Consider the following 27,596-nt stretch of genomic DNA (forward strand, 5'->3'; position numbering starts at 1 on the left):
AAAACGAGCATGAGAAAGAACTTATAGGTTCGATTCTAAAAGAATTCCGTGCCTTCGACGATGACAGTCCTCGGTTGAAATGACGTGAGTTCGAATCCTATCTAGGATTCTCGGAGTTTTCAAACTACAAACCGGCCAGAAAAACACGCAATTTACATACGGTATACAAGCTACATTGCCTTAATTGCGTCGGGGTCTTTTTTACAGCCTGATCTTTTACTTAGTTAAGAGTGGTATTTTACCTCTTGGAAACAACTCTGATTTTTAAACACAGCAAAATCTACTGGATCAACGTCTTACTTACGATGTCAGTTAGAATTAACAACACAAGATAGCAGTAGTTGGGTAGTTTCTTCTGTCTAGCTAGAGATCGCGAAGGACATAGGAGGACATGAATGGAGGTGGCGGCACTGGATACCAATAGATTTCCAAAAAAGTTAGAGCTAAAGAGCATCTCCCACTTCTTGACAGTGAAAGGTTAAAATTTAATAACCTCATTTAATAATAAATTAGGTTAATATTTTTAACCTCATTTATTCAAATTCTGGCCTCTGGTAGATAGGACAGTGGCATCATAGCGTGCACTTTTATAGATATCCATGCTACAGTAGAATGTATATTGATGATTTACATCAACAAAGGGGCTTTATTCCTTTATTAACATCTTCTGTGGGGAAAGATGCAAGCCATTCTGAACCTGTGCATTTTATTTTGTTTATATAAGCAAAGGTTGGTCGATTGGTAGAGCCTCTGCTACTAATGGCTCACGCAAAAAGTTAAGCAAGTTTGAGCGTGGTTAGTAGTTGGAAGGGATAAATCATTCGATGCTGTTGGTACTCATCTCCCTCGATGAGTCTTTGGACTTCCTGGAGGTGTCACATAATAATAAACTATTCTTCGTTAATCTTTTTCTTCTCTTAATGATCCTTATGATAAATTAAAACTACTCATAAATTTTAAATCATGTTCGTATGTTGTTGCAATTAATTTACTGAAAAGTAAATGATTATATGAGTTTTAAAATTTAAAATAAAATGTTAAAGAATACAGAGTTTTTTTTTTTTTCTTTCTTGGAATTCCCGAAAGGTAAAGTAAGGAGCAAATCAAAAGTGCAGACCTGATGACTTTAGTAATTAGAATTTCCATAAGTCCGAAAGCAGTTTTCATGTATACGGTTCTGGATTAAAAAAAAAAAAAAAAGAAAAGAAAAAAAAAACATTATTATTATTTAGGAACTAAATAATGATAAATTGGATCTAAATAATGATAAATTTAGGACGCTGAATAAAGTACTTATCTCTTTTTTTTTTTTTTTTGCAAGAAATTTCCCAGAGATCAAGTCTGATGTGTAGATGACGTTTATATTACATATATAAATTAAAAATGCTTAGGTACCTTAATTTTATTGTTATTAAATTAATATGATGATTAAATTTTAAAATTTATTTGTAGAAGTGATATAATAATAATACTTTATTATTAGAAGTAACATAAAATATACAGTAACGTAACCTTAAAATTCATTATAGTAAACAAGAATTATGATAAACAATTATCGCCCAGAGGGTGGAATCGAACCACTCTGACGCTAATCAGCTACGGGTTTGAAGCCCGCACCCCGGACCACCGAGGTTCATCTGGGCAGTAGAGTGTTTGCTTTGAGTGCTATTTAAAGTTCTTCTATTTGTATTGGCAATTACGAATAGTATATTAAAATTCTTAGATATTATTTGAAATATATCAATATATATAGAAAAATATTAAAACTATTTTAAATCTAATAATACTTCCATAATAATTTATAACAAATTTCTTATAATTGCTTGCTAATACTTGCAACAAACAAAATTTAAATATATTTGTGAATTGAGAGCCATCTAACTGACAGTGTAGTATTTCGTTTGAGAGTATTTACAAACTTTGGTACTAATGTGTGACGTTGCAATGGCGTGTGTCACTTTCTCAGTAAAATCTTTATTATTTTTCTCAAAGTTAGTTTATTATTAAATCTAAGGTTACTATAATTTCATTTCGAGCTTTAAGTTGCCAAAATATAACAGGCTATAAAAATATATGTTGTCGTAGGACCAACGTTCGCTGTTCAAAATGGCGGAACCAGAACCACAACATATACTCATGGTAAATGGGAACGTCAATTTGAATGGTGATATCGGCGATCTCGGAGTTACGACAGAATCTGATGAAGCAGTCTGCACGTCACATGTCAGTGCAACTGACATTCTTCAGCAGGCTCTGCAAGAAGCGTCACAAGAATTTGGACACGTTCCGGTTTCTTACGAAAGTGTTGAAAATGCTGTTGCGGTTGTGCATGGGGAACTACGATCAAATACTCATCATGCGTTCATTCAACATGTGAATGAAATAATAGACTCTGGCAATCCTGAGATTGTTAACCTTCAGAGAAGTTCAGACCAGGTGACTTTAGTAAATAATGAAGTGTATAGTGTAGAGAGCATTGGTTCGGATGGCTCTCCGGTTCAGAGTAATGTGTTGTCAACTAATGTTAGTTCACCATCTGATACCAGTTCCGTACAAACAGTAACTTTGAAGTATGTCACGGATGCAGAAGTTGGAGAATCGGCACTTGCCTTGCCACTCGATGTCTCTTGTAATGAAGTGAACTGTGATAGTACCCGAAGTGTCCAAGATGTGGAAAGTGAAAATCACATTATTGAAGGTTCAGGTGCTTCTGTGATAACAAATGATATAGTAGGCATTGCAAATGCAATTACATCAGAAGAAACTTCTCAGAGTGTTACTATAACTCCAGCAATAGGTATCAGTCTTGCCCACTTAACTTTACCGCCAAAGTCCACTTCTGCACCATTGGGCTCTAGTGAAAATCCTATTCAGATTATTCAACAGGGTAATACTTATCATTCAACTCAGGTTTTGAGTCAAGAGCAGTTGCAACAAATAGCACATGTCTTGCAACAACAGCAGGTTACTAAAGCAATCCACAATGGAGGACGAGCAGTACTATATGATCAGGCCACGAATACAAGAATTATTTATAGGGTTATTTATCCATCAGAATTATATGCAAAAAATTCATCAAGAGGACCAGGAACTACAGGTGGGAAGGGTAGTGCAGGTAGAGGAACCTTACCAGGTAGGGGTAGAGGTAGACCACGAAAAGGTTGGGGTAGGAGAAATGATGAGGAGGAAGGTAAAAGCAATGTGCCAGATCTTTCCAAAGAAGAAAAGGAAGAAAAGAAGCGTCATAGGCCACGCACAAGATCGGGTCGAATTTCTAGGCCGCCTTCATACATGGTAAAAGATTATAAAAGAATTCATCACTTAGATTTCGATGAAGAACCATATGACGATTCTGATGGTGGTTATTCAGATTATCGAGTTAGTGATGATGAAAATGAGAGGCGATTGGCAAGGGCAGGTTATTTACCTCCAGGTGAGCTCTCTCCTCAAGTATCATTTTATTAGTGTCATTAAACAACTTAATCAGTGACTGTTTATGATGAATAAAATGTTTGAATAATAGAAATTTCACATTTCAGACCAGAAAAGATCACCTGCAAGTGGTAAGATAATTTTTCTGATATTATTGGCAGATCAAATATCAGTCTTTTGTAGCACTAATTAAAAATGTGAACATTTAAAGAAATATAACTTTATATATGTGGTTAGCTTAGCTTATTGATTTGGTCAGCCTGTTTATCAAATTTTTTGTATTGACTAGCCATGATGATACCACATTTAGTTATTTAGTAGGACTCATTGGTAGGACTATATCTGATAACATTGGTTAACAAAGCATTAATTTTTTTTTATTTATTTAAATGCCACCCATGAAAGGCTGCAAACTTTTAATACATGATTATTAGTAGTAGTAGTAGTATGGATGGGCTAAGGATTAGGTAATCTAGAATAACTGCTCAAGAGACCAAATGTGGAATTCTTTCATGCTACTTCAGGTTTCCAATAAATAGGATGGTGATCTCACACTGAGCAGTGGTATACATCTACCACCTAAAGATGTTCAAATGTCCATGACCATGATGCAATTCAAACTCTCATCGTGTTAGTTGGAGAGTAAGTATCCACTTGGCCAGCCAGTCCAGTAAATTCATTTACATACTTCAAGAAGTATATAATACTGAAAAAAAAAGTTAATTTATTATTCATATTTGTATTAATTAACTGACAATACATTATTGTGACTTGATTAATTTTAGTTAATTGGATGTTTATAGTGGTTTCTTGTTAAAATATGAAATACATTTCTCTTTTACTGAAAATAAATTTTATTTTCAGAAATTCCAGAGGATTACTGATCTAACTACTACATTAGAGTGTATACCATTAGCAGACGATAGGATAAAGTCTTCAGACATGATTAAGAAATGCTTAATGACTGCCATTAAAACTTGCTGTGCTGTAGTGGTTGTGGGCATGCATGCATTCATATAATAAGTGGAAAAGTTTTGCCACTGCAACTTGTTACATATTTGATTAAATATTAAACCCAAGGAGTCCTCTTGAACTGGACTTATACCTCCATTGCTGCATCATGCTGTCAGCCTTCTACAGTTTTCTCACTTTATTATTATTGCACAGAAATCTATGAAGTCTGAAAGTGGGAGATCCATGTCTATTGTACCTCTCCTTGAATGCATTCAACGAAGCACTCTCATCACTCTTCAAGCAAAAAAAAAATCTAGGCCTTGCATCCTTGCTTACTCTTACTCAATGTCCAGAGATGACTTCCCCCCTCCCTCTCCTTTGTTCTTTCTTCTCTAGCCAAGTGCTGAGGAATTTCCTCTGCATCAATTCTTAAACAATTCTATCATATCCCATCTTTTTGCTTCTCATCCAACTTCTGTTTCCCACAAACTCAGTCTGTCATTGTATGGAACATTCTACAGATACTCGCCATCCTGGTCAATTACTTCTTAATCCTCTCCACCACTTCATCCCCAACAAACCCAGGTTACTAGACCTATGGACAATAATCATCCATCATGGCATATCAAAGCCTTATAAAGAGGAATGATAATTTCCTCATCTGTTTATTAATTGTTCTTCAGTAACAAATCATCTTGTGAGTTACTTTTTAACTTCAACTCTGTCCATCAACATCAGAGGTGAAAATCCCTAGCTTCATCATTTTCTGGAGTACAGTTCTAGCAGTGTGATACACATCTTGTAATCTTTTTTAATCCCAAAATGAATAACTTTATACTCTTCCATATTAAACTGACATCCATTATCTTTTGTCCATAATGGCATCCTATTTAAATCATCCTGCAATTTTGATTAACTCTACAGACTCCTCACCATCCTGGTCATTCACCTCTTAATCCTCTCCACCGCTTCATCCCCAACAAACCCAGGTTACTAGACCTATTCTAAGTATTCTTATACTAGCTAATTTTGCATCGTCAGCAAACAACTGAATATTTTCTGTAAATCATCCTTGTATTAATTGTATACATTCAACAGGTTTGAGAGCTTTGCAGCACATCACTAGTTACTTGCTTTCTCCTTTCTGCTCTTCTATATACCACTCATTGGTATCTGTCTATTAGCTACCCTTATCCACTGTTTACGGATGATGTGAAGCTGGGAAGGGTTATCAGTAATAGTGCAGATGTGGCAGCCTGCAAGAGGATTTGAATAAACTAGACAGATGGACAAATGAATGGGGGATATAGGTTTAATGCAGCAAAATGTAAAGTCTTGAAGTTTGGGATCCATCGATGGGAGGATGCATACTCGATTGGAGGAGCTATACTGGAGGAAGTTGGGGGGGGGAAGGACAAGAGATCTGGGAGTGATGATTGATAGAAAACTGAAATTCAGGGAGCATGTTGCAACGGTGGTGAAGGTAACCCAGAGGATTGCTGCAATACTGAGAAGGACACTGACCTGCAGAGTTAAGAGTTGTCATTCCGTTGTATAAGACTCTGATCAGACCGTACTTATACTATTGTTTTCAGATTTGGTCCCCAGGATTTGAACAGGATAAATTAACTGTGGATAGGGTACAGAGGTGGATAACAAAGATGGTTTCAGAACTGTACAATGTCCGTTATGAGGATCGGCTGAAGTAATGTGGACTGCAGAGTTTGGTGGATAGAAGGAGAGGTGATATGATTGAGACTTAAAATTGTTGGGAGGCAGTTACAATGGTGACACTGGGGAGTTCTTTTACTTGGTGGAACAGAGAGAAGGAGCAATGACAAGGGGGCTATCCTTGAAAGGAAGCTGTGAGCAAGAAGGGTGAGGAGTGGTTTCTTTGCATGGAGAGTGGTTGAACCGTGTAATGCATTGCCTGATAGAGTGGTGAGAGCAAGAACAATCAATGAGTTCAAGGAGTGGTATGATAAACTTTGTGTTTCCTAAGAATGACCTCCCACGATGAGTCTTTTCACTCCATGGAGGCCTGGATAATAATAATAATTATTATTATATTAATAATAATCATATATTATTATTAATGTATAATAATATACATTAATAATAATAATATTTACTAATAATACTAAATTTACTACTAATAATAATAATTATTAGTAGTAAAAAGACAGATATTTCGTACTAAAAATAATAGTACATCTTCAGTGTCTGTAATAGGAATGGAATACAGGCAAACGTTCGGTGGATCACCTATTAAAATACAATTGTTACCGCGTGCTAGGAAATAATAGAAATAACAAATTTAATCTATTAAGATAAATGGTTTTTTACATAAGATAAAAGTCTCCCAGAACTTTAAGAGAGACACACAGTCATTTCTGTTTAAATTCGGTTGGTGTAAGATAGTTTCGCAACTTTCTTTGAATAAGCATTTATATTTGAATCTGCATCTATGGAGGAGAACTGCTTTATCCCACTGGACACTATGAGTAGAGTCAATACTGTGATGTGCCAGACCAGACATCAGAGGTTTGTTATTATCAATATAATATTGATGTTCTTTTATTCTTTTTTCCAAAGAACGGCCAGTTTGTCCAAAATAAGAGACATCGCATTCGCAAGGTATTTGGTAAACGCCAGCCAAAGATAGAGAAGACAGTTTATCCTTTGTAGAAGGTAATAAAGAAGAAATTTTGTTGATAGGAATCTATGTTGGAATCAGTTGATACTTTTTCAGAATTCTACCTATAGGTTCTGAGATTATTGGAATGTACGGAATAGGAACGCTGCGGACTGTTGAAGAAATTGTAGGTGTTGGAACATAAGAGTCAAGTATCTGTTTGGATTTGATTGGAGTTGTAATCATTTGATTCCATTAACTTTTGAAAACCATTTATCTCATCATCATTAAATTCCTGCCATGTACCCTCAAGGGGTGTACAGGATATGATAGTACTACATGAAAAAAAATAACATCAATACTAACTTCCTATCTACAATTTATCTCCAAATCAGTCTGCTACTTGTCAAGACTCCAACATTATCAGATCTTATATTTCTATCGTCTAAGGCACTTTGTACGGTATCAATCCACCTATATCTTGGTCTTCCTCTGAGTCATTTTCCTGCCAACCTGGCAGGGAACACTTGTTTTGCTAATCTTTCTTCCCCATTCTGTTTAAGTGACCATACCACCTGAGATTAGCTCTGCTAATGCATTCCTAGATGCTGACAATGTGAAGTTCTTTCCTAATATCCTTGTTTTTAATATGATATTGCCATTGATGCCATCTGTTCACGCCTATAATCTTTCTCAGGACTCTCATATCTGCCGTCTCTAGTCTTTGGTCAAGTTTTCTGACCCAGCTCTCAGATTCATAAGTTAAAACTGGTTTGAACACTGTCTTGTATACAGCTAATTTAGTGTTCCGACTAATTTCTTTTTTATTCCATATGAATTTATTCAATTGACTTCCCACCATACCAGCTTTGCTGATTCTGTTGTCTATTTTTATATTTAATTTACCATCTTCAGTAAAAATCGTGCCTAAGTAGCTGAAATGTTTTACTTGTTCCACAGGTTCTCCATTCACAACACAGTTGACATTTTCAATGATTCTGCCTATTTTCATTGTCTTTGTCTTTTTATTGCTGACCTTCATACCATATCTATTACAACAGTTATTCAATTTAGTCAGGGAATCTTGCAGACTTGTAGCGGATTTATTTAGAAGTATAACATCATGAACATAAAGCAAAGAGCTGACATTAACATCTCCAATTTTGAAATCATGTTTAATACCACTTTCCTTCATAATGTGATCCATATAGATAAAGAATAACAGAGGGGATAATGTACATCCTTGTCTTACACAGATTTAACATTAAACCATCTTCCTGTACTTCCTTCAATTCTAACTGCTGACTTACAACTCAAATAAAGACTAAGTATTGCTTGATAATGCCCCATTGACACCATATAACTGTAGCGTATTGAATAGCTTCTCTCTTGGCACCTTGTCATATGCCTTTTCCAAATTGACAAAACTTAAATACAGATCTTTGTTATATTCCCATGCTTTCTCGACTATTTGTCGTAAAATGAAGATCTGATCCTGACAGCCTCTATTTGGCCTGAATCCAGCTTGTTCTTCACCAAGCTTTTCTTCTGCAATTCTTCTCAACCGTTTCTCAAGTATACTTGCATAGATCTCGCCAGGAACACTCAGTAGGGAAATACCTCTGTAATTCTCACATTCAGTTTTATTTCCCTTTTTATATATGGGTACTATGAGAGCTCTACTCCAATCATCGGGAATTCGTCCCTCTGTCCAGGCTTTCTGAACTATGCAGTGCAGCCACTGTAAGACTCTTATACCACCATACTTAAGCATTTCTGGTCGAATATCATCTACTCCTGCTGCCTTTCCACATTTCAAGCCTTTGATGGCTTTTTCTATTTCAAGTATGGATATGTATTCCTGACTGTATGCCTGTTGAGTGTTTTTTAGCACTTTGCTATCACTGCTTGTTTCATTTAGCAGTTTTTCAAAGTAATTACTCCATACTTCAAGGATATCTTTTTCTCCCATTTTCATGTCACCTTTATCATCTCTAACTCCTTTTACAGCACTCTTTCCTCCATTCCTAAACCTCTTCAACAACCTCCAGAATATTTTGCCACCTTCTTGATATTTATTTTCTATATTCTTGCCAAAGTCCTCCCATGACTTTTGTTTAGCTAGTTTTACACAGTGTTTAGCATTCTTGCATTTGTCTCTGTATTCTTTAAGAGCAAAAGCTGACTTATTTGCCAGGAACTTTTGATATGCTTTCTTCTTTTCCTTCACTGCCTCTTTAACTTCCTGTGTCTACCATGGAGTTCTAATTTTTCTATCCTTTCAGACAACTTCACCACATGCCTCTCTGGCTGAATCAATCAGGGTTTTCTTCAAGGCTTGTCACTGAATCTCCAAGGTTTGGTTCCTGTTCTCAAACTCTTTCATTTTTTCTTCAATAATCTTTGTGTATTTTAGTCTACAGTTCACATCTGAGAGCTGCTCAACTTTTATTCGCTTTAAAACTTTCTTACATGTTATTCTTTTCAATGTGAAATTCAATTTTATCCTGCTTAAGACTAAATTGTGATCACTTTCAATTTCAAATCCTCTGTACACTCTGGTGTCCTGCGCCTGGGAGAAATCACTATCAACAATAACATAGTCAGACTTTTCTTATTCCTTGCCTCTTCTCTCTGTGTGAATTTGTGCACATTTTTATGTTGGATGTCCTGAGCAGAAATCCAACATATTTTTGCCATTATTATTAGCTTTGCTCTTTTCTCAAAATTTTCCCAAAATATTTTTGTATGTCTTACAATCATTTCCTACTCTGCTATTTAGATCCCCAACAAGGACCAACTTTTCCTTTTTCATTGTGTCAGTTGCTTTTTCTAAAGCCTCAAAAAATTCCTCCACTTCTACCTTAGTAGAACCTTCTGTGGGACAATAGGCACAAATAAGTCTCATTGTCCAGTTTCCCCATTCTCACATTTGCCCACATTACTCTACTTGAGACTGACTGCCATTCAAGAAGATTAGCCTCGTATTTTGTGTTGAATACTATGGCTACTCCTTCTTTTCTTTGATTGTTATTGCCTGAATATAACATTTTGTATTTATTGCTCAGAAAGATCTCACCAGTTTTGGTCTTTTTTGTTTCAGTCACCCTTATTATGTCGATCTGGTACTAATCTAATTCCTCAGCTAGCCCCATTTCTTTGCCATTCAGGCTTCTTATGTTGATAGTACCAATCTTTAACTTTGGTGATGTTGAGTTGGGGGTGTGTTTTTAGATTTGTTCCAGTAGCTGACTTTTCGCTGTCCGTCCTGGTTACCTGGCGAAATCAATGGGGGCCTTGTTTAACCGGGCAACGCCCAAGCCAGCATGAAATTTTGTCATGTTGTACCATTATTTTTTATTTTGATTTAACCAATAAAAATACAATTTGGTCGGCTAAATCCAAAATTGCCGCTCACCCTCGTTTGTTCAGTATCCAAGTAGATTTATCTTAATAGATTAAATTTGTTGTTTCTATTATTTCCTAGCATGCAGTAACAATTGTATTTTAATAGGTGATCCACCGAATGTTTGCCTGTATTCCATTCCTATTACTGTTACAGATACTGAAGATGTACTATTAATTTTAGTACGAATATCTGTCTTTTTGCCAATTAAAGATTTCACTGTGGCTTTTACGTGTTACTTTTTTCTTTAATTTGTTATGCTTCTCTTGAGACTGTCAGAGGCAGTGCTATTTCCTTTGCACATTCTTGCTAATCCCATGGCTGTATTTCCACATCAGTTCCCATGACAGCTGTTATAGCAGTATCTTTGCTCAGATACTGCTATAACAGTATCTGAGCAAAGATACTGTTATAGCAGTATTAGACCTTGTGTAAAGTGGTTACTCAGTAACTCAGCCTATATTGTCTGTTCTGGGGACCTGAGGACCATCAGCACTTGCTAAAGTAAACCTTCTATTGTTATTCTTCCTTTTACTTGCCACAGAGTTAAAGATTAGGATTTCGTTTGTCCCACTCAGCTAATTTCTTTCATAATGTGATTTTGCTTTCCTTACCATGCTGGTCACCTTTCTTTCCTGTGCCATACTCAGCTTGTGAGCTTAATCACCTTATGTACCCTTCCCAATATTTGCAGCTCCTGTTGAATGATACTACTCATACATCTAGCTCTTACCTGATTTATCCTCCTGTCCTTGCGAATACATTTTGATACTGTTTCCTTCAAACACTCCCATGCTGCTAACATCCTTCCTGTGTGGAATCTTATACCATGGGCCTTTTCAGTCTGTCTCCTATTGAATTCTGATGGTGATGATAAGAATTGTGTTGATGTGTTTTTCAATACCATGGTCACATTTTATATGCTCCTTCTAAGTTGCTTCTCTGTCAAGGTTTAATATTTTGTTGTTATTTTTTATGTATGTGATGTTAACAGTTGGAGCCATCGTGAGGAATGGAAACCTCAAAGACAAACAAATATCACTTTCTGAAACCTTCATTTCCCAAATAAATATTCAATCCTTAGTGTTATCATACTCCAGTTTGAGAATGTTTGGCATGCTTTTTTTCATATTGAGTGTAATCTAATTAAATTAAAATAATATCAAAGAAAATTTTCAGTTTCTTGATAGCTTAAGACATAAAGATCATTTACTGATATTTCTTTCCTATAAAGTTTACGATATGCACTATTTATACACTACTTCTTGAAATATATCCTCAAACAGGGTGCATGTACAGGATATTTTGATAGTCCAACACACAAATCAAGATTTCAGTATTAGTTCTCAGTAAACCATCATCTTCAAATTTTAATGTTTTGGCTAATTCTCATTCACTCTATATAAATTAAGGGTTCTCCACAGAGTTGGCCAAAGTAGTTTGAAACTATAATTCAAGTGTTAGGTAAAAATATTGCTTGCTCCTGTAATGGTTTATACACTTTCAATAACACTAATCCAGTTAATGGATACACTCAGTATGTTATTGCTAAATGATGTATAGGGGAAAACAGGATCTGAATACTAGTTACTTTTTCCTGCATTTCTGACATCAGTTGTACTTTTTTCCTTATTTTTCATACTTTTAGAAAAATTATTTTCTTTAACTTTTAGATGTAACTCCAATAAACTTTTATAAGTAGAACAGTTAATTTCATTAAAGTTACCAGTCATTTTTGATGAAAAACAGATAAAAAGAACAACAAATCTTAACATACTCAAAATTTGGTATGTTATATGCTTATGTTTTGTTCTTAAATTATTTTTATCTTTTACAAGTTAACTTAAGAGACAGACTTATAATTTCAAAGTGAATGATGGCAGGGGGAGAGGGGACTTGCCAATACATTTGTAATGTGCTGTAAGATGACATTTCTGGATCCTTTCTGGTGATATAATTTGTGTGATGATATATGATACTCTTATTCTAATCTGTCATTGACATAATCAGTGTTCATCCATCTTTACTAGAAAGAGACTTTAACAAGATGTATTGTTTTATTTTTTTTATATTCCCCTTATACTTTCATACTTACCAACAGTCCTAAGACTTGCAGATTAAACTACCAGCTAGAGAATTTGTGTGTGTGGCTTCCACTCACAAAAGGTTATTTGCAAACCTATAGTACATTTTGTACAGTGGGTAGCTTAAGTGTTGCACTTTTAAGTAACATTCTCTTGTTTTTCACTATATCCAAACATGTCCATTTCATATGGATTTATTACTTCATCCATAATTTTCCAGTAGTCTATTATTTTCAAACCCATTTTGGTATTTTGGTTGATGTTGGGTTGGTTGGCTTGCTTTGTAGGATGAAAAATCCTGACACCTCTGTATGTGATGTTTGACTAGCATGCTAACGTTTTTCTTCGTGAAACTTAATGGAGGCTGTGTATTCAGTATGTGATATTTTAGCATAAAACCTCTACAACTCTGTGGATGCATTGAACCCACCAGTATACTCAATTAGTAGAGAGAGAGTCCACTGAGGAACACTGAAGTCAGTCGCAGTTGATCTTGGATGCTCAGATTGTGGGTAATTACATGAGCTGATTAATACCACTTCTTTGGAAGTTAAGTCTTAACCATGATTGTTTTCCAGTGTTGTACACAGTTTAGCATTAATTCCTTTATATATTATGCTGCATTGTTTGTAACTGATATGTAGTATTTGAGGGAAAAAAGGATGTCCCTATAATTTTCCCTATGGTTTTTGTGACACATACTTTTAATCAAATATGAAATTTTATATTTTAACTATAATTCATTTCTACAGTTTTAGCATGCACTGACAGGATCTTCATGTTTTCCACTTTTCGATGTTTTTAAAAATTATTATTCTTTATGATTAGATTCTAAATTAATTTTACTTCTCCCTCCCCCAAAAAAATAATGATGATGATGATAATCCAACTTGCATTGTTTTCAACATTAACTTGGTTGTTAATTTACATCATTTCAATTTTCCCCCCATACTGTTGTATTTTGTGCAGTGTGTGTGTGGGGGGGGGGAGAGATAGTTATAGACAAACATTTGTTTCTAATTTTCATAAGTTAATTCCTTGCATTAATTTTATGAAAACAATGACTAATGAAATATAATTATATATATTGGGAAAAAGCAGGTAGCATTCTAATAAATGCTGAATTTCATTTGAATTAATATGTGGAATCCTTTTGATGTTCTTTGCTATCAACAACTGCTCCAACAGAGAGTATCAGGTCCATTGTATCAGAGCTCACCATTTCTTTTTCTCATTTTTGTGTTCTCATTCTTTCTTCATGAACACTGTTCCAGCTCAAGTATGCTAGTCAAACAACCTGTCTCATACAGAGGTGTCAGGATTTTTCCTCCTACAAAACAGGCCAACCACCAAAACTTCCTTCAGCTGTTAGAGGAAGACTACTTTTTCTGTAGTCTTCTCTTGGTCTTTTCTCCTTTTCATTTCAGTATATTCTTGTAGGTATTCTTTCTAAATTCATTCTGCTATATTCAAACCATTTTAAGCATTCCTTCATTCTTTCTAGTCCCAAAACATTCTTAATGTCAACATTTCTTATTCTATCTTTCCTTTTTTTTTTTTTTTTTTTGCCGGTATTGACCTCAAAACCTTCATTTCTATTTCTATATTCTGTTTTATATTTATTTTTATTTTTTTGGTCTCTGCTGCATAAAACAAAAGTAATTTCTCTTAATCAAAAGCTCTCACTTCATTGGGACCTCACTGTTCCACAGTAAACTACATGCATCAAAACAATATAAGTAGTTGATGTAGCAAGGGTCTCTTTTTAGATTCTTGATCTGAACTTCCATCACTAGAAGGTATACTTCTTAAATCTCTGAAGCTTTCACTACTGTGTTTAAAACCATGTTTTCACTTTTTTTTTTTTTTTTTTTTTTTGCTATTAATTATGTAGCCATTAGTTCTGGGTCACACTGCTCCATTTATCCAGTTTCTTCTGTAACTGAATGTCACCAAAAAAAAAAGTTGATTTCCCTTTTCTAAAAGCGAACTATGTTCCTCTCTTAACCTTTCTCCATTTTATCCCTTATTCTTGTTGCCATTATCCTTTCATAAATCGTTGCACTGTACATAATGTTATTCCTCTATAATTATTATACTCTCTTTTTAAGCCTCTTTAATATTATCAGGTATGAACTTCTTTCTACAGATTATTCTAAAGATGTCACACAACCATTTCACTCCTAAACTAACAGAAGCTCTGATCAGTTCAAATCACCTAATACAGGATGATTTTCTGTTCTTTGTCTTCTGTAATGCTTCAACCTCTGCCAGACCTACACTGGTTTTCATAAATTAAGGAACATAGAAAAATTGCAATAACTTGAGGGGGGGGACATGAAAGTCAGGTATATTATGTAAAACGTGATGCCAAGTATGGGTATCGTATACAAATGAGTGGTGCTATATGCAAATGAGTCTTGGCATAAAAGCAGGTATATTGGAGTAGTTGTTCACATGTTTGGAGTGTGAACAAGACATTTCACTGCAGGAAAGAAGAACTTTTGAAATGGGCCAAGCTCCACATCAACTGGACCTCAAAACCTAGAGGAGTTAGTATTGTTTACATACCAGTTTGGATTTGCTGAACCAGGGACACTTATGGTGGAGATGGTGTGATGGTTTGTGAAGATATCTCATTGGGTGGATGTACTGACTTATGTGCTTCCCAGCAGAACCATGAATGTTGCAACTTATCGAGACAAGGTCCGTAACCCCTATGTTCATCTGTATACAAGTGTGATAAAGGAGACACATTTATTCTACAAGATGATAATTCTCATCATCATTTTGCTCAAACATAAAACGTCTGATTTCCTCTCCAACATAACATCCGCTAACTTTTCATCTTTACCTGTAAGTTTCATATATGTTCAATGTTCCTAATCTCATTTTCTTTTCCAGTGTATTTTAGTTTAAATAAATCCACTGCTGGCTTGCTGGGCCTGTTGCAACTTCACCAGAGCCCCCTAATGGGACCCAGAATGCTCTGGCTTCCTAATGTATTTTCATCCATCACCTGTCTTCTAATTCCACCATTACATATCTTTTCAGCTTGTATGTTGGGTTAGACTTTGTGTGGCTTTGAATGTTATAGCACGTAAATAATATTTATCAGATATATTTGTAAATACCATATATTAAATATCAAGTCCATATCTCTTCTATCCCAGATGGGTTAAGTCCTCTAATTATTTCAGACAAATACTAAACATATTTGTAATGCAAATGCTATATCATAAATAATGATGCGTTTATTCTGTGTCCTCCTAAATGTTTTGTATCTCCGTAGTGCATTTGGAAGGAAGATGTGTATCCTTTGGTTGCAAAGACCTCGGTTTGAATCCTCTCTAAACTATAGAGAACTTTTATAAGGACTTTTCAACTGAAGGTGAGTGAATGCATCATTGTATATGAAATTTCTGTTTACATTACAAATATATTTAGTATTTGTCTGAAACCCTTAATTAGTAGACTCAACCCATATGGGATGGATGAGACTTGTACTTGATATTTGATCTATTAATATATGGTATTTAAACATTTATTATTATTATTATTAAGAGAGACCTCATCGAGGGAGGCCATACTACTTACACACACAACATCCAACAGCAGTCTATTCCAATCATGTGCCACTCTATAAGAGAAAAATCTAGCCCTCACCCGCTTCTTTCATTCATTCTCAACTTCCAAGGATGTCCTCATGTCCTTTCTCCACCCTTCATAAAATGAAAAATTCCATTTACTGAAATTCTGTATAACTCTTTCAGAAGTTTGTAATAACTATCCATATATCCATATCATCCCACTTTCTCCTGTTTGCTAGTGTCTGCAGCCTACAAATTTTCAATCAGTATTCCCCAATCTTGATATCATTTTTAACACTCTCCTTTGCACTTTCTCCACTGCATCAGAATCACCATGGAGACCAGACATGCATGCTATAGTCCAAGTAAGGTCCTATCAAGGCCTTCTAAAGAGGCAACATTTCCTTATCGTTACATGTCAAGGTTCATTTCAGCATTGCAATTATTCTCTGAGTTGTATTTACAATTTTTGCTATATGACCCTTGAACTTCAGCTTCCTGTCTACTAAAACTCCAAAATCCCTAGCTTAATCATTTCATGCTAGCATAATCCCACCAATATAAATACGACATTGGATATCTAATCACACCAAAGCGCATGACTTTACATTTACTAACATTGAACCAATGGCCATTTTCACATGCCCATAATTCCAGCCTATTCAAATCATTCTGCAAGTACTGCATATTAGCAGTACTCCCGATTATCCTACCTATCTTTGCATCATCAGCAAATAGCTGTATATTACATGTCATATCCTTCCCCAATATCATTAATGTACAGATTGAATAATATTGGGCCAAGGACTGATCCTTGAGGTACACCTTGAATCTTGATGATTTACCCCCCCCCCCCCCCACACACACACCTCATATAAGACTTTTTGATATCTGCTAGTCAGCCATTTTATCCATAATGCAATTCATGTTCTCCAGTTTATGCAATAGTCTTCCATGCGGTATTCTGTCAAAAGCCTTAGCAAAATCAAAAAGTATCATTATATATCCATCCATTCCCCATGTCTTACTCAGTGGTAATATTATCATAGAATATGAGCAAGTTGCTAAAGCATGACTTGATGCTATTCATTAAAAACAGAGATTCTCTATCAACCCATTTCTGAATGCAAACCGAAATCAACTTTTCCAAAATCTTCACTACCACTCTTGATATACTGATTGATCGATAGTTGGATACACTGGTTTTGCACTACCCTTGTGCAATGGGATTACCATGCATTTTTCCCACTCCTGTGGAATCTTCCCTGTTCTGAGACTCAAATTATATAGTCTAGTCAAAGGAATAGCCAGTTCAGCTGAACACTCTTTTAGCTTCTGTGCTGATATCCCATCAATTCCTATTGCAGAATTCTTATTCAGTTTGTGCAACAGTTCTAGTTCTTTGTCCTCATTCACGGGAGTTTCCTCATTCAGTGAAGAGGTAGTAGTGAGTTAAATGTTGCATATACCAGGTTGATAGCTCTTAACAAAATGGCTTCTCCTTAATTGAACAATCACTTCTGCATCAGTCACCCACATACTGTCTACATTCAGTAGAGTTATTCTTTCTTTCTTTCTTTTACTTGTAAAATAATGATAGAATTCTTTTGGGTTGTCTAACTTGCAGAGCCAGTTTCTTTTCATACTCAGACTTAGCTTTCTGTGCAACACTTGTGACTCTTCTGGCTTGCTTATAATTATCATAACTGACCCCATCCTTATGCATACAGTATTCCGTCCACATTATTTTTTTTTTTCTCATGAATCTCTTGTTTAAGTAAACTACACATCTATTTCACTCCTACCCTATTTATTCTTCAAACTCTGAGGGACACATTCTGATATCGCATCATTTAAGTATTTTTTGAATCACTTCCCATGCACTATCAATATTCTTCCCATCCAACAACTGATACCATGCTGCAGAATCCAGCATGCTCCTCAGGTGATCATAGTTTCCTCCTTTGTAGTTCATCATGTAACCTTTTCTGAATGGAATATTCATATACTTACTTCCTAAGTGAGCACTGCAGGATCACTGTCACCAATTGGAGGTAGAATAGTTACATCTTTAACTAAAACCCCCCTTCTTGAGATCTAAAACTCTTTGACCACAAGTTTCTTCTGTTACATTCTTGAGTAAGTTTTCTTGCAACAGCTGAATAAATTCAGTTTGATTTTTCTCATGCAATTTCACAAATGCCCAGTCAATGTTTGGATAATTAAAGTTCCTTATTATGATTACTCTTTTTGCATCCATCGTCTTTATTTGGTGATGCATTTCTTCATCTAGCAATCAATCCACCAGGTCTGTAACAACACCCCACTATGTATTTGATGTATGATAAATATTATTTATGTGCTATAACATTAAAAAAACCCTCACAAAGTCCAACCTCACATCTGAGCTGAAGGGACATGTAAAGCAATCATGAAATTAGAAGATGCCTGATAGTTGAAAATCCATTGCCTCAGCTGTAATTCCCTCAGTAATTGATATGCTAATGAACTTTGAAGTAATTTTTGTGCAAGTATCTGCTAAATTTGGTTAAGTCAAAAGTAGTAATACACAAATCAATTATGTAGTCATTTCATAAATGTGAAATGAGCATATTATTTTTACTGCTTTATTAATATTATTGTGCAAACTGCTGATATTATTATACAGGCTCCTTCAGGAAGCTGAAGACTCATTAGGGAGTGTCTTCTGGGTCACACAATGCCTAAATACCTATCGTATGATTAAAAACATTAACTAATGATGTACTCACAACATCCACTGGTAACTCATTATGTACCACTCGCAGTGCCACGAGAAGAACTTGGACCTTTCATGCTTACCAAATGCATCCTCACTCAGTTTCCAGGAATGACCCCAAGTCCTCCCAACTTATACATTTCTGTTACATCTCTCTCTTCCATCAATTACTCAATTTTTAAGACCACATTCCCTCAGTCTGTCTTCATGTGCACAATTCCATAGGTCAAATAGCTTCATGTTTACTCTCTGCTTGTTCTTTTCATTTGTATCATCATCTTTTCTCAACCCATGTGACTATATCTGAGCACAGTGGTCAAGATGCAGTCTTATCACCCCTTGTGTACAATGGAAGAATCATCATCATCAAATTCCTGCCATGTACCCTCAAGGGGTGTACAGGATATGACAGTACTACATGAAAAAATTACATCATTACTAACTTCCTATCTACAATTTTCCTCCAAATCAGTCTGTTACTTGTCAAGACTCCAACATTATCAGATCTTATATTTCTATCGCCTAAGGCACTTTGTACCGTATCAATCCACCTATAGCTTGGTCTTCCTCTGGGTCGTTTTCCTGCCAACCTGGCAGAAAGATTAGCAAAACCTTCTTGTTTTGCTAATCTTTCCTCTCCCATTCTATTTAAGTGACCATACCACCTGAGATTAGCTCTGCTAACACATTCCTGGATGCTGACAATGTCAAGTTCTTTCCTAATATCCTCATTTTTAATATCATATTGCCATTGATGCCATCTGTTCACGCCTCTAATCTTTCTCAGGACTCTCATATCTGCGGTCTCTAGTCTTTGGTCAAGTGTTTTACTTCTGACCCAGCTCTCAGATCCATAAGTTAAAACTGGTTTGAACACTGCTTGTATACAGCTAATTTAGTGTTCTGACTAATTTCTTTTTTATTCCATATGAATTTATTCAATTGACTTCCCATCATACCAGCTTTGCTGATTCTGTTGTCTATTTCTATATTTAATTTACCATCTTCAGTAAAAATCGTGCCTAAGTAGCTGAAATGTTTTACTTGTTCCACAGGTTCTCCATTCACAACACAGTTGACATTTTCAATGATTCTGCCTATTTTCATTGTCTTTGTCTTTTTATTGCTGACCTTCATACCATATCTATTACAACAGCTATTCAATTTAGTCAGAGAATCTTGCAGACTTGTAGCGGATTTATATAGAAGTATAACATCATCCGCATAAAGCAAAGAGCTGACATTAACATCTCCGATTTTGATATCAGGTTTAATACCACATTCCTTCATAATGTGATCCATATAGATAATGAATAACAGAGGGGATAATGTACATCCTTGTCTCACACCAGATTTAACATTAAACCATCTTCCTGTACTTCCTTCAATTCTAACTGCTGACTTACAACTCAAATAAAGACTAAGTATTGCTTGATATAATGCCCCATTGACACCATATAACTGCAGCGTATTGAATAGCTTATCTCTTGGCACCTTGTCATATGCCTTTCCCAAATCGACAAAACTTAAATACAGATCTTTGTTATATTCCCATGCTTTCTCGACTATTTGTCGTAAAGTGAAGATCTGATCCTGACAGCCTCTATTTGGCCTGAATCCAGCTTGTTCTTCACCAAGCTTTTCTTCTGCAATTCTTCTCAACCGTTTCTCAAGTATACTTACATAGATCTTGCCAGGAACACTCAGTAGGAAAATACCTCTGTAATTCTCACATTCAGTTTTATTTCCCTTTTTATATATGGGTACTATGAGAGCTCTACTCTAATCATCAGGAATTCGTCCCTCTGTCCAGGATTTCTGAATTATGCAGTGCAGCCACTGTAAGACTCTTATACCACCATGCTTCAGCATTTCTGGTCGAATATCATCTACTCCTGCTGCCTTTCCACATTTCAAGCCTTTGATGGCTTTTTCTACTTCAAGTATGGATATGTAATCCTGACTGCATGCCTGGTCAGTGTTTTTTATCACTGTGCTGTCATCACTGCTTGTTTCATTTAGCAGTTTTTCAAAGTAATTACTCCATACTTCAAGGATATCTTTTTCTCCTGTTTTCATGTCACATTTATCATCTCTAATTCCTTTTACAGCACTCTTTCCTCCATTCCTAAGCTTCTTCAACAACCTCCAGAATATTTTGCCACCTTCTTGATATTTATTTTCTATATTCTTGCCAAAGTCCTCCCATGACTTTTGTTTAGCTAGTTTTACACACTGTTTAGCTTTCTTACATTTGTCTCTGTATTCTGTAAGAGTAAAAGCTGACTTATTTGCCAGGAACTTTTGATATGCTTTCTTCTTTTCCTTCACTGCCTCTTTAACTTCCTGTGTCCACCAGGGAGTTCTGATTTTTTTTTCCTTGCACACAACCTCTCTGGCAGAATCAATCAATGTTTTCTTCAGAGTTTGCCACTGAATCTCCAAGGTTTGATTCCTGTTCTCAAACTCTTTCATTTTTTCTTCAATAATCTTTGTGTATTTTAGTCTACAGTTCACATCTGAGAGCTGCTCAACTTTTATTCGCTTTAAAACTTTCTTACATGTTTTTCTTTTCAATATGAAATTCAATTTAATCCTGTTCAAGACTAAATAGTGATCACTTCCAATTTCAAATCCTCTGTACACTCTGGTGTCCTGCACCAAGGAGAAAACATCACTATCAACAATAACATAGTCAATGAGACTTTTCTTATTCCTTGCCTCTTCTCTCCATGTGAATTTGTGCACATTTTTATGTTGGAACATGGTGTTAGTAATAACAAGTCCATGTCTTGAGCAGAAATCCAACAGATATTTGCCATTATTATTAGCTTTGCTCTTTTCTCCAAATTTTTCCAAAATATTTTTGTATGTCTCACAATCATTTCCTACTCTGCTATTTAGATCCCCAACAAGGACCAACTTTTCCTTTTTCATTGTGTCAGTTGCTTTTTCTAAAGCCTCAAAAAATTCCTCCACTTCTACCTTTGTAGAACCTTCTGTGGGACCATAGGCACAAATAAGTCTCATTGTCCAGTTCCCCATTCTCATATTTGCCCACATTACCCTACTTGAGACTGACTGCCATTCAAGAAGATTAGCCTCGTATTTTGTGTTGAATACTATGGCTACTCCTTCTTTTCCTTGATTGTCATTGCCTGAATATAACATTTTGTATTTATTGCTCAGAAAGATCTCACCAGTTTTGGTCTTTTTTGTTTCAGTCACCCCTATTATGTCGATCTGGTACTTATCTAATTCCTCAGCTAGCTTCAGTTCTTTGCCATTCAGGCTTCTTACATTGATAGTACCGATCTTTAACTCTGGTGATGTTGATTTGGGGTTTGTTTTCAGATTTGTTCCAGTAGCTGACTTTTCGCTGTTTGCCCTGGTTTCCTGGCAAAAACAACGGGGGCCTTGTTTAACCCAGCCGGCATGAAATTTTGTCATGTTGTACCATCATTTTCTATTTTGGTTTAACCAATAAGAATACAATTTGGTCAGCTAAATCCCAAATTGCCAGCCCATCCTCGTTCGTTCAGTATCAAAGTAGATACCCAACAGGGTGCACCACGAGAAGGTGAGGATTGGACATTAGGTCAGAAGCCCTGGTCGGTTCTCTGCATTCCTTTAAAGGCTATGTGGAGGTCTCCTCTCAGTTATACAGCTTTGACCCTTAAGCACCCCACAATGGAAGAATAGCTTCCTTATTTCTGAAAATTAGTGTTCTTTTCAAAATTGCAGTTATCTGATGTGAAAGCTTAAGTCTTCACATCTGATAACTGCATTAACCACCTTAGCACTTGTAGCAAATTTCCATGAATATACCAGCAAAGGTTGGTCAATTGGTAGAGCCTCTGCTACTAATTGCTCGCAGAAAGTTAAGCAGGTTTGAGCGCAGTTAGTAGTTGGAAGGAGATCAATCGTTTGATGCTGTTGGCACACTCTCATTGAGTCTTTGGACTCCCTGGAGGTTTCACATAATAATAATAATGCTGTCTACAGTGTCTTCAGTCCATAATGCATAACCTTGCACTTAGCAAAATTGAAATAATACTCATTGTCATTTTCCCATAAAACCAGTTTGTATAAATCAGCCTGTAAAGATTCTCTCTTGAAGATATTCCTTATCCCTTATTACTTTGCATCTTCTTCAGTTAATTTCATATTACTCTCCTGTCCAATTACAGCATCATTTGATATACAAGTTGAACAACGGTGGCTTAAATAAAAACAAAAGAATGCAGTAATGACTTAAAAGACAGTTAAACAAATCGGAGAGCACGAATAATATCAAACTCATAAAGCGTGAAGGCTTAGTCATTGTTATTAAGTCACGTAATTTAATTCTGCTAAACTTAATGAATTTAATAGGTATTTCCAGTTGTCTTTTAAAATTATTCCCTGGTTTCTATTGAGGTTATTTTCTGTCCATAGAACTACTACAGCTTCTTTAAAAGTTCTACATCTGTAATCCTCTTTGGTATATGGCATGGAGCTGTTGTCCCAATCTGTTGAATGGTTGTGAAATTGAGAAATGATGTGCCTGAGGTGTCTGTTCTGTTATTATTGACATCTCTGACATTCTCTTTCTTTCGGATTTCTAGGCTTCGTGAAGTTTGGCCCATGTAAGTCATTCCACACGTACATGGTATGCTGTAAACACCTACGTATTTGTAGAAAGCCACGCTATCCTTTGGAGATCTTAATAACTGTCGTATAGTTATGGTAGGTTTAAAAACAACTCTGATGTTAAAAGGTTTCATAATTCTTGCTATTTTGGTGGAGACTGAGCCTGCATAGGGTATTACGATGGATGATATGTACTGTGTCGCCAGAGACTGCTGTTGGAGATTGTTTCTATAGAGAATTTTATTAATTATATTTTGAGGATAACCATTAAGTGGTAGAGTTTTTGATATAAGGGAAAGCTCAACACATACGTCTTTTTCTTTTGTGATGATATTTTTAACTCTGTTTTTTAGCATATGTATGATGCTAAGTTTCTGTGCAAAGTGATGATTAGATGTAAAATGGAGATAACGTCCAGTATCTGTAGATTTATGATAGATTGTAAGTTTGATTTGTCCACTATCTTGTTTTTTAACTAGTACATCCAAAAAGGGTAATTGATGGTTGTTTTCCAATTCTAATGTGAATTTAATTTTATGATGGAAAGAGTTTATTTTTTGGAGGAACTCATGTAAGGTATCTTCCTTTTCATTTCCAGATAATGAACACATCGTCCACGTCTCTCTACCAGACTGATGGTTTTGGATTTATTTATGCTAGGATTTTCTAATTTTTCCATGAACAGATCTGCACACAGTGGTGACAGGGGACTTACCATGGCTAAGCCTTCTAGTTGTTGATATACTATGTTGTTTACTTTAAAGTAGTTGGACTTGAGGCAGTGGCGGAAGAGCTGCGTAATATCATTTGGAAAGAGATCTTTTATAATCTCAATGATTTCTTCAACTGGCATGTTTGTGAACAAAGAGACCACATCCAGACTTGTCAATAATGACTTGCGACTTAATAACAATGACTAAGCCTTCGCTCTTTATGCATTTAATGTTATGCATGCTCTCCAATTTGTTTAAGGTGGCTTAAGTAATGAATTATGTGGTACTCTACTGGTCATCCTTCTCCTCCTCCTCGATTCTGCCTCCATACATTATTTTCTGATACCTATCAGACAGTCAATCTCCTATCCATGTCTCAAGACTGTTTTATACCCTCATCTCTCCGAGTTTCCGTAACAATCTTCATTGGGTTTTTTTTGATAATTTTGAAGATTTTTATTTATTTTTTTTGAAGATTCCACAATCTTCATTGTGGAATCCCATCAGATGTATTGCCAAAATTCAAAAGTATCGCAGCATATCCATTATCCCTATATATTTCTTCAGTTACTCTGTTGAGCCTCCATAGTTCAGTCAGTATGGACGACTTCCTTTAATCAAAAAGTCCTGGGTTTGATTCCCATCCACGATGTGAGGAACCTTTATCTGGTCTCTTTTGATTAAAGGTGAGTTAGCCAGTCTCATACAAAGGTAGAGGTTTTTTTCATCCAGAAACTCAGGTTTTTTGTCCCTCAGAATAGGCAAACTGGCCTGGGAACATACAGATTTACAGTCATAAATACGTACTTAACCCCTCATTAGGAGGGCTCAACCAGTCCTAAGGGACAGATGAGGAACAGGGGAAAACCCCATACGAATAAAAAGAAAAAAAAAAGCACTGTTATAAAATGTGAGGAAATTGATGAAGCAAGACCAACCATTAAGAAAAACCAATGTGTCCTCTACAGTGGATCAAGGTTCTGTGCTTTCTACCCACCTCTTAATGCAGAACCAGTTATCCTCTTCAATACCTTAATAAACACTTGTAGAGAAATCAGTATCTGGAAATGTTGATTTGTTTGTATTTGGTTATTTTTGTTCTAGTTCCAACCTTGTGTATTTGGTTATTTTTGTTCTAGTTCCAGCCTTGTATAATGGAATTGTCTTGGTTTCCTTCTACGCATTAGGATTATGCTTATTTTGAGGCTCATGTTGAATAAATAAGTTGGTGCCGTGGCTGATTCTCTTGCACATTCTTTTATCACATTTGCTGTTATCCCACTCCAGTTCTGTATTCAAATAAATCCCTTGTAATAGCTTTAATACCTCCAATTCATCCTCCTGTATCCTTTCATCTTGTTCCACATAAGCATTTCTAGAAGCTGAGTCTCGCTTGGGTATACTTTTCTAAAGTGATTGCTTCAACTTGGCTATTTTCAAAGCATAGGAAGAACAACAGGACATTTTTCCTTTGATTGGAAAAGACCTGAGTTTTGATGACTGGAATTTTTATATGAGCTTTTTTCAATTTAAGGTAAGTTTAGCTAATCTCATACAGTGGTAACAGGATTTTTCATCTTTCACACAGGCAAATTGGCCAAGATAATACATGCAATCTACAGACAACAATCTGTTGATGGGCTGTGGAGTAGTTGAAAAAAACAAGCTGTAGATGGTGGGCTGTGCATGGCATTGTGTGTGTTGATGGTAGTAGTGTCATGTGTAGTTGCAGGATTAAGTAGGGGGAGGCAGGAAATTGTTTGTAGTAGAGTGCTTTCCCACATTGAGTCCTTGGGAAGTGTTACATAATAATAGTAATAAAGCATGTGACCCTTCCCTGCATTCTCCATTCAATAAGGTTATGTTCCATGAACACTTTTCCTTTTACTTGCCACATACCAAAAAAAATTCTTTTGGATTTTCTTTTGTCTATAAGTCAAACTTCCTTTCATGATTTTATTTTGCATTCCCCACCATGGCTGTTGCTCTTCCAACCTGTTTTTAACTACTCCTGGGCCAGATCATCACCGTGCTTCTAGTGTTGGATCCACGATGTTATCTTTTTTTATGTAGCTCTTGCTTCAAAGTTTTATTCATTTAACTCTCATGCAATTTATGCTCCTAGTTTTGGGGTTGCAGTCACATTTAACTTCCTTCAATGTCAAAATACAGAGAATGGATAGACGATATAAAAGACTGGTGTGGAATGGGCGTACAAAAACTGCGACACTGTGCACTGGACAAAGAAAGGTGGAAGAAGATAGTGAAACAGGCATCAGACATCAACGGGCAGTGAGCCCATGGTTCGTGATGATGGTGAATGTCAAAATGATGTCACATGTGAATGACTAACAAACAGACATCCTTTGACTACTTCCCATGCACTGGTGGTAGTTCTCCCATTCATCTTTTCCTGTTAAGGTCCTTCTTGAAGCTGCCTTCTCAGTTTGTTATAATTACCTGCCTTATACACTGTTTGGAAAGAAGTCAACAGCGAGTTCATGGGCAAGGTACATGTCACGTAACGAATCAATGCAATGTAAAGAGTCGTTTTTGTAACCGGTATAAATTGGAGGCATATGATGCTCCGAAGTCATTACAACTGTGTCCAAGTGAAATGATTGAAGGTGAGAAGGGAGCTGACGGAGTTTAAAAGAGGCATTGTGATGCCATGTTGCAGGCTATCTACATGGCAAATTGGGCCATCCCAAGTCAACAGTCAGGGATACCATACTGAGATGGAAGCGTAGGGAGTCAAGTGCTATGTGCAGTGAATGACATGCATACACTTGCTGAATATGACTGTAGGGTGCTACGGAGGTTAATATGTAACCAAAGCCATTTGTCAGTGAACATGTTGAATGCATAGTTCTGCACATTGACTGGAACACAATTCTTCCAAAAACATTCAAAACTGAGGCTCTCGACATGGCTGTCCATGGTAGGACTGCTGGGGGGTCAGCTGTAAGCCTGAACCAACATGCAGCATCATCTTCAGTGGTGCAAAGATCTTGGCTTGGACAGAGATCATGATCTTGTGCAGATCATGCTACATGATCTACCACGCAGATGGACAGTTGTGGCGAATGCCCGGTGAATGTCTCTTACAAGAGCTATGAAATTTGGAAGTGGCAGTGTGATGGTATGGTCTTGTTTTTTCTATGTCACTGTGGTTTGGCCTCGGATGTCTGTTTGTGGTGCCACAAATATTGAGCTCCTAGAAGTATCCTGAACATTCTGGACAATGTGGTGCTTCCTACTTTGTGGTTTTTCTATGGAATCTTCAACTTATTCCTTTATAGGGAGCTTCATACAGGCCATTCACCATTTTTTTTCCCACTTTTATCTCTGGATACTCTTCCTTCATCCCCTAGAAACTGAAGTGACAAAAG

The 27,596-nt window shown here is 36.1% G+C and overlaps 1 protein-coding gene and 1 non-coding gene across 3 annotated transcripts in view; one reads left to right on the forward strand and one right to left on the reverse strand.

Annotated features, from left to right (window-relative positions):
- Window positions 1–1,556: 1,556 nt before the first annotated feature.
- TRNASTOP-UCA (transfer RNA opal suppressor (anticodon UCA)) lies at window positions 1,557–1,643 on the reverse strand. The gene has a single exon. It is a non-coding gene; the product is annotated as a tRNA-Sec (tRNA).
- A 304-nt stretch (window positions 1,644–1,947) lies between these two features.
- Window positions 1,948–27,596, forward strand: part of LOC150102588 (uncharacterized) — a 229,600-nt gene continuing 203,951 nt past the window's right edge. For both annotated transcript variants that reach the window (XR_016548914.1, XM_090398830.1), the window contains exon 1: window positions 1,948–3,433. Coding sequence is in view for 1 of the 2 variants with exons in the window: in XM_090398830.1 (XP_090254956.1) it covers window positions 2,107–3,433 (1,327 nt within the window). In the remaining variant the exon portion in view is untranslated. The remainder of the gene's footprint in view (window positions 3,434–27,596) is intronic.

Source organism: Typopeltis vanoorti, chromosome 10 (genome assembly GCF_054136105.1).
Source record: "Typopeltis vanoorti isolate ZY-2024b chromosome 10, IOZ_Tvanoo_1.0, whole genome shotgun sequence".
Taxonomy (NCBI): domain Eukaryota; kingdom Metazoa; phylum Arthropoda; class Arachnida; order Uropygi; family Thelyphonidae; genus Typopeltis; species Typopeltis vanoorti.